The 7823-nt window shown below is 48.3% G+C and overlaps 1 protein-coding gene across 1 annotated transcript; it reads left to right on the top strand.

Annotated features, from left to right (window-relative positions):
• Positions 1–2467: 2467 nt before the first annotated feature.
• On the top strand, positions 2468–4807 carry LOC311187025 (calcium homeostasis modulator protein 6-like; the record flags this gene model as incomplete). Its single annotated transcript, XM_084258238.1, has 2 exons — positions 2468–3007; positions 4436–4807. 2 exons carry the CDS (start codon positions 2468–2470, stop codon positions 4805–4807), a joined length of 912 nt encoding a protein of 303 aa, XP_084114364.1.
• Positions 4808–7823: the final 3016 nt, after the last annotated feature.

Here is a 7823-nt window from a genome sequence, read left to right as displayed (position 1 = left end):
ATGGTATATGGACAGTGTGAAGGGGAGGCAGTGGTATAAGGAGTGGGATGCGGTGAAGAAGGACCCACCAGTACGAGGAATGGTCTCCTGAAGGACAGGGAACGAAAGTTTTGGGTTTTTGGGTTTTGTTTTTGGAGATGTAGGATCACAGCAAGGATAGCCACAGAATGATTTGCCTCATACATGCAATTTGTCCCAAGTCTTATAGGAGTATCTTGTGAAACACAGAGACACATGCACACAGGCACAATGCACCTGATGTCAAAGTCTTTCTTCTTTCAAGTGCATGGAACCACAGACTAAGTTTCGATATATGTTAGCCCGATGTAGCTGCAGTTAATTTTTATTCATTCAACAAGTGAACGATCATGTATTCTCCCCACTACTCAATAATTTATTAGTCACTGGGTAAGGATTTAACTCTCCTCCAGGTACTGACAGTGTTATAACATACCTGAGAGGCAAAAGGCAGAAGTCTTTGTGATATATTCAGTCCAAAGTCTGAGGGTTATCCGGAAGAGGTTAAATCAATGTGAATTAGTTTTGTGGTACTTTCCAGGAGGGGGACAAGGAGAGAACAGGTCATTGAGGCATGAGAGTTTGAGCTGGACTGTGATGCGATTTACCTTATGAAAGAGAAACGAAGTTTGTCATTGAATATTTCCCATAAATGCTCAGTGTTTTTTAAAAAAATATTTGGTCTTCCTGGACTTGGCTTAGGAAGCAGGGGGGCTTCAATAGAGGAAATTGGAATTGTTCCCAACTTGCACAAGTGAAAAGCGTTGTTTCCATTGGATTGGTGCACTGGGTCAGGAACAGTAAGGAAAGACCCCAGTTTGCAGTTTGGTGGACACAAATGGAACAATGGAGCAGGGTCAGAATACCTAAATCCAGAGTACAAGTGTAACAGAGGGGTCCCCAGGAAAAGGGGAGGTTCCAGGTTCCCTGCCCCATCTAAAGGAGGGTGGAACTGAGTAGGGAGGAGAAGAAGGTGGAGAGGACACTGAGTGGGAAGTGGGATGGAGAGCCACAAGGTGGCCTGAAGAAGGCACAAGAAGCAGAGAGACATGTGAAAAAACTGTGCTTGCTTCTTGGTCCTGGATTTGTTAGGCGGAAAGTTTGTCCTGAGCAAAATCCATACTGCTTTGTGGACTCCACTCTACTCCATCAAGACACTGGGAACTACAAATCCCATGATTACCAAAGGGAAGGTTGCCAGCACCTGAGGGTGGAGTTAAGCAGCTATGTTCTCTTTTGAGTATTGAAGTGGCTGATGTGACCAGGGTCTCTCTCTTGGCCACGCAGCGTGCTTGGCCTTTCACCAGCTGAGCAGATCATTGGGATTCCAGGTCAACAGAACAGGTAGGATACATTTCCGAACTTAGCTTCCTCTTTTTCTCCCTATTTATCATTTCCCTATTTCCCCTTCCCTTGTAAATAAACCTTTTATCAACCTTTTTTGTGTGTTTGCAATTTAGCAGTCATAAGTCCCTTTAAGCACCCAGGTGAGAACCTACAGTCAGGCAACCCGTTTTATATTGGGGTTGTTCTGTAATAGATTGGGTGAAAGAGACATGGGTGAGAGACCGATGGGGAGGTTAACACCGGCAGCTTTTATCTTAGTTTTGATTTTGCTCTTTTCCTTCCAGACTGGTCTGATTGGTTCTGACCCTTTTCTATGGGTCCCTGCCAGAAGGTGCTTTAGACTTGTACATGGCTTTCAGGCCTTGCTTTGGACTCAACCTGTTTGGTGGGACATTTACCCACAAGGGGATGGGTAATTTTGGATGCTTGATTTGGAAACTATCTTCTTTGACTTTTCTGTATTGCACACTAATTGTATAGAAGTTCCTTTCCATTAAAAGTCTATGTGTTTTGTCTTAATGTAGTGGATGGCAGAACCTATTTTAGGACAGGCAGGTTTGGGGGTTCTGTGCTACCCCTCTCCCTGCCCTGTAACTCATGGTCATCTGTGGTATCTTCTTCTAAGAATGGGTGTTAGGCTTCACTGTTGGCTCAGGCGGTTGAGCACTGCACTGTGAAGCTGTCCTCAGCCTCTGCAGCGCGGTCGATTCCCGGCCGGCCGGCGAGAATCCCACATGGGGAAGCAGACCTCTCCTGCCTTGCCCGCTGCTCACCTCAGCAGTGTATTTTGTCAGTCTGCCTGTTCTGTCTCCAGTGAATCCTCTCACCCTCTGGCGCATCTGGCCTGTACCCCGGTTCTTGTATAAAAATGAATAAATCTTAAAAAAGAAACAAAAGAATGGGTGGTGACTGGGTCAGTTAAGGATATGTGCATGATTCCGTTTGTCTGCCAGAACTGATTTGGTTGCAAAAAGAAATCGAAAGCTTGTGAAGCCCTTTCAGAAAGTTGCTTTTTTGCTAAGAACAGGGAGTTCCAGACCCCAGCCCACCCAAACCACTGGTGAAGCAGCAAAGAGGCAGAAGCAAAGAGGTCTGACTTGAAATGGCAACCTGGGTTACCAGCATCCTGAAGATGTTACCCAAATTGTTCGAGTCCCGCAGCAACCTGGAATATGGCTTGGTGACCCTGCTAACCGCAGGCGGAGAGAGCATCTTCACCACTGCAGTATTCCAGTGCCCCTGCCACCCCACCTGGAACCTGCCCTACGGCATGGTCTTCCTGCTGGTCCCCGCGCTGGCGCTTTTCCTCCTGGGCTTCATGCTGAACACACGCACCTGGCGTCTGATGACCGGCTGCTGCAGGCGGAACCGCAGCCAGTCGTGCACCTGTGGGTTCCAGAGCTTGAAGGTGTTCCTGAGGATCAGCGCCATTGCCTTGGTACCCCCCCTCACCTGGGTCGCTGTGGGGCTGCTTGGGGGCACTTTCTACGAGTGCTTCGCCAGCGGGATCCCCTCCTTAGCTCTACGCATGTGCCTGGGCAGAAAAGACAACTGCTCCACATTGATGCCCAAGTTGCCCTGTCTGCGGGACCAAGAGCAGGACCTGCAGGACCTCCTGAAGGAGCTCAAAGCCCAATCGCAGGTCAAGAGCTGGCCCTGGAGCGGGTGGGAGGAGTGGAGGGGTTGGGCTTCAGGAGATGGGGTGCGGGGCTGACCGGTGAGGCAGAATCGGTGCCTTTTCTCCAGGTATAAGACACCTGAAGACAAACCCGGACAGTTACTTGCTTCTACTGAGTCAAAAGGCAAATATTTAAATGAAATGAACGAAAAGGAGGAAAGGTACCCGTGTAGTGAGGCTGTGCCAGAGAGCCCGTTAAGTCCTTTTCTTATCGACCTGAGTTGGATAGTGGCTAGCGGCTCAGAAAGCCAAAGACTGAACCACTGGGTGTTTTTGCAAAAGAAGTTTTATTCCAGGTAGCTGAGTGCATGGCAGAGCAAGGCATTCTTAGAAAGACTTCTCAGGGCCTCCCGGTGGCACAGTGGTTGAGCGCTGGGTTGCGAAGCTGCCCGCAGCCTCTGCAGCGCCGGTTCAATCCCTGGCTGCTCCCCGGCCACCAGAGGAGGGTCCCACATGGCGCGCAGACCTCTCCTGCCGCCCGCTGCTCCCCTCAGCAGTGTACTTCGGTCCTTCTGCCTGCTCTGCTCCCTGCTCTGGTTCTGGTGAATTCTCTCACCCTCCCGCGCTTCTGACTGTACCCAGTGCTTGTATAAATAATAATAATAATAAAAAAAAGACTGAAAAAAAAAAAAAAAAAAAGAAAGACTTCTCAGCTGCCATTTGAGAGAGTATGTGAAGAAGGCCTAAGGGGCTTCTGGTGCAGGGGATGCAACAACTGGCCTAGTTAGCAGTTGACATTTTCTCTCTGGAAGGCTTCTTTGTTCTTTAACTGGCCTTAAGGACCCTAGATGGTTTCTGTGAGCTTAAAAGTGTTGTAGATTACCTCTTCCAAGGGATAGAGCTGGGGGTCGGGGGTGGGAGCAGCCCTACAATTTGCCTCCTGAATCTTCTCACAGCCACCCTTTAGAGAGAATACAAGGAGTCATCCAGAAGGCAGAATTATTACAGTGAAGTGGGTCTGCATGTAAAGCCACCGTCCCTCACTGCTTGTGGGATTTTGAAGTGCAATGCTTGTTTCACTGGATTTGCCAAAATTGCATATTTTGAGTTCCAGGTCTCCCTGGGGTTTTGCAATGACTTGGAATAGAATTGATTCATCCAGCAAGCAGCTATACAAAGAAAGGGGTTCTGGAGGCCATGCTGTTACAGGGCAGCCCCAGCAAACTTCACTTCGGTGGTGATGGGATTTGTCTTTCCCAATGTCCTGATGGCTTTGGTCTGGAGTGGGGGTGTAGTCCACAAAGCCTGTATGGAATTAGCTTAGGACATCCTTTTCCCCCTAACAATGCTACTCCTTTTTCTTAAGGGATTAAGACATAATTAGCTGGGGACTAACAAACTTTATATAGATATAGATATAACTAAACTGCTATTCTGTTTTGTTTTCCTAAGGTGGCTGGCTGGATCCTGATAGCTGTGGTTATCATCAGTCTAATGATTGGTACATCTATACACTATTGCAGATCTCCAGTTAGTTTTAGGCAGTTGAAATTTAGGAACATCTATGTGATTGAGGAGAAGAAGAGCCTTAGACAAGAATCCAGAGAGATTGCAACTGAATTGGCAAATGAGAATGTTAAATGTTTCTTTGAAGGCTCACGTCCACATCACTTTTGTCCAAGTGCTGAAGACTGGCAGCAGATTTCATCACTCTATACTTTCAATTCAAAGGAGCCATACTTCAGCACGTTGCACAAATATGTTAACACGAGAAAGAAGGGCGAAGTGGCTTCTACTTTTAATGTTGTAGAGGCACAAGTTTAAGACAACACTGTATGACCTTAGGAATGAATGGGGAAAATGTTCTTCTGCATTTCATTTGAAAAACATTGTTTTGTTGATGACTGCTCTTTTTTTTTTAAGTCTTCCAAACTGTGGAAACATAAATTTTATATTTGAAATAAAAATTTAGAATTTTACCTGTGTCTGAAGAAGGCATGATGTCGTTTTGTGGAGTTGTGGGGTCCAGGTTTCACTCTGGGAAAGGTTTCACCAGACCTCCAGGTTCAGCAGCACACGGCGAGTTCCCCAGGTGGGTTTCTCCACAAGACTGAGACATTGGTTATATTTCAAGAACAGGTTTATTAGGGAAAGGGAAAGGGACAGGTTTGCTGAGAGAGGCCTGCATGGTTGCTGTCAGGTGGCCTTGAGGAGAGCTGCCTCCGCTGAGGGAGGTTAGTGAAGAAGCCCCGGTGTGGTACAGGCCACTGGCAGCCAGAAATCTGCTACCCTGCAGAGGAAGAGAGTTGGTGAAAAGAGGCACCTGCACAGTCACGGGTGGGCAGTGAGAGTGCTGCCCCGAGCCTGTGCAGAGACTGCATTGATATAGTCCTTTTCTCTTTGGGAGGGCTCACTCCTCTGTGGAGGGGCCTGCTTGTTGCTGATGTTGGGTAACAGGCAAAACTAGAAAAGGATCAGAGATTCCAGTGTGGGCCCAATCTCTGTATCTTTACCCTCAGGCCTGTGCTCCACTCCCTATAGCATCTGATCCTGCTTGGGTCTCACGCCTTGTAATAAGGCACTGGTGCCTAAGGGTCCTGACCTCTACAGCTGAGTTAATCGTCATGTTATTCCCCTCGACCCCCACCTCCTTGTGTGAGTCAGGTTTTAGTCTTTTGAGGCCTCCTTTCCAGTTTTTCTATTCTTGTCCTCCATCAGGCACAAGGAGCAGAGAGACATGTGAAAATCTGTGCTTGCTTCTTGGTTCTGGATTGGGTGAAAGAGACATGGGTGAGAGACCTGGGGGAGGTTAAAACTTGAAGCTTTTATCTTAAGTTTGATTTGTTTACTTTTCCTCTCAGACTTGTCTGATTGGTTCTGACCCTTTTCTATGGGTCCCTGCCAGAAGGTGCTTTAGACTTGTGCACAGCTTTCAGGCCTTGCACCAAACCTATTTGGGGGGACATTTACCCACAGGGGATGGGTAACTTTGGATGCTTGATTTGAAAACTATATTCTTTGTCTTTTCTGTGTTGCACACTAATTGCATTAAATATCCTTTCCATTAAAGGTCTATATGTTTTGTCTTGATGCAGCAGATGGCAGAACCTATTTTAAGGCAGACAGGTTTGGGGTTTCTGAGGTGCCCCTCTCCCTGCTCTGTAACTCAAGGTTGAAAGGTTTGGTGCTGTAAAGAAAAGGAAACCAGGCTAAGTTTCTCACAGGCAAGAAATTTATTGCACTCCCGGGCGAGGTTTGGAGACCCCCATGGGGGCTGGAGAAGTCCCACCCACTGGGGGATAAGGGCAAGATTTTATAGGGCAGGGTCTGGCCTTGGAGGGAGGTAGAGAATGCCTAGTCAAAGTTGCTTTTCAAAGAAGTTTTTTTCTCTCAGAAACTGGTTGTTCTTTCAATGCTGCTTATCAGTGCCCTTGCAAACCGGGCAGAGCCGGCTCCTGGGATGCAAGTGGCAGGAGTTTCAAGTTCCCTCCCTCTCCCCATCTCTGTCCTGGCCTGGACCTTACAAGGTCACCTGTGTTATCTTCTTCTAAGAATGGGTGGCTACTTGGGAAGTCAAGGGTGTGTGCTTGCTTATTCTGTTTGTCTACCAGAGTTGATATGGTTGCCTAAAGAAATCTAAACCTTGTGAAGACCTCTTCTAGAGTGTTGCTTTTAAGGGGGCCTCCCCGGTGGCTCAGCAGGAGCCTCTGCAGCCCAGGTTCAATTCCTGGCTGGCCGGGGAGAAGCCCACATGGCGAGGCAGACCTCTCCCACGCTGCTCCCCTCAGCAGTGCCTTTGGTCTATTATAGGGCAGCCCCGATACAAAATGGGGTGCCTGACTGTGGGTCCTCACCCGTGCGCTTAAAAGGACTTATCAATGCTCTACTGCAGGCACACATGAAAGGTTAATAAAAGGTTTATTTACAAGGGAAGGGGAAATGAGGAAATGTACAGCTCAGGGAGAAAAGTGGGAGGCAAAGTTTTAAATGCGTCCTACCCGATCCCCTGATCAGGAATCCCAAATGGCACTCTGAGAGCTGGCCGCGAGCCAGGAGCCCTGAAGCCAGGAGGCGAGCGACAGAGAGCGAGAGCCTCCAAGGCCCACGTGTCTGGTTTTTATACCAACCCTGGCTGCTTAACAACACCCTCAGGTCCCAGCCACCTTCCCTTTGGTGGTGATGGGATTTGTCTTTCCCAATGTCTGGATGGCTTTGGTCTGGAGTGGGGGTGCAGTCCACAAAGCCTGTATGGGATTAGCTCAGAACATCCTTTCCCCCTAACAGGTCCATCTGCCTGTTCTGCTCCTCACTCTGTCTCTGGTGAATCCTTTCACCCTCCCGCAACTCTGGCCTGTACTCCTGCTGTTGTATAAATAAAAATAAATCTTGAAAAAAAGAAAGTTGCGGGCCACCTCTGGTGGCACAGCGGTGGAGCGCTGGGCTGCGAAGCTTCCCGCAGCCTCTGCAGGGCCGGTTTGAACCCTGGCCGCTGGCGAGGGTCCCACATGGTGCGACAGACCTCTCCTGCCTCACCCACTGCTCCCCTCAGCAGTGTATTTCATTAGTCTGCCTGTTCTGTTCCCCGCTCTGGCTCTGGTGAATTCTCTCACACTCCTGCGCTTCTGACTGTACCCAGTGTTAATATAAATAAATAAATCTTTAAAACAAAAAAAAAAGAAAGTTGCTGTTTTGCTAAGAACAGGAAGTACCAGAGTCCAGTCCATCCAAACCACTGCTGAAGCAGCAAAGAGACAGAAGCACCCAGGTCTGACTTGAAATGGCAACCTGGGCTACCAGCATCCTGCAGATGTTTCCCACATTGCTGGACCTACAGCTCAAG

The sequence above is a fragment of the Talpa europaea genome, assembly GCF_964194135.1.
Source record: "Talpa europaea genome assembly, chromosome: 2".
In the NCBI taxonomy this organism is placed as follows: Eukaryota; Metazoa; Chordata; class Mammalia; order Eulipotyphla; family Talpidae; genus Talpa; species Talpa europaea.
Note: the sequence above shows the minus strand (reverse complement) of the source record. Positions and strands in the feature narration are given on the sequence as shown.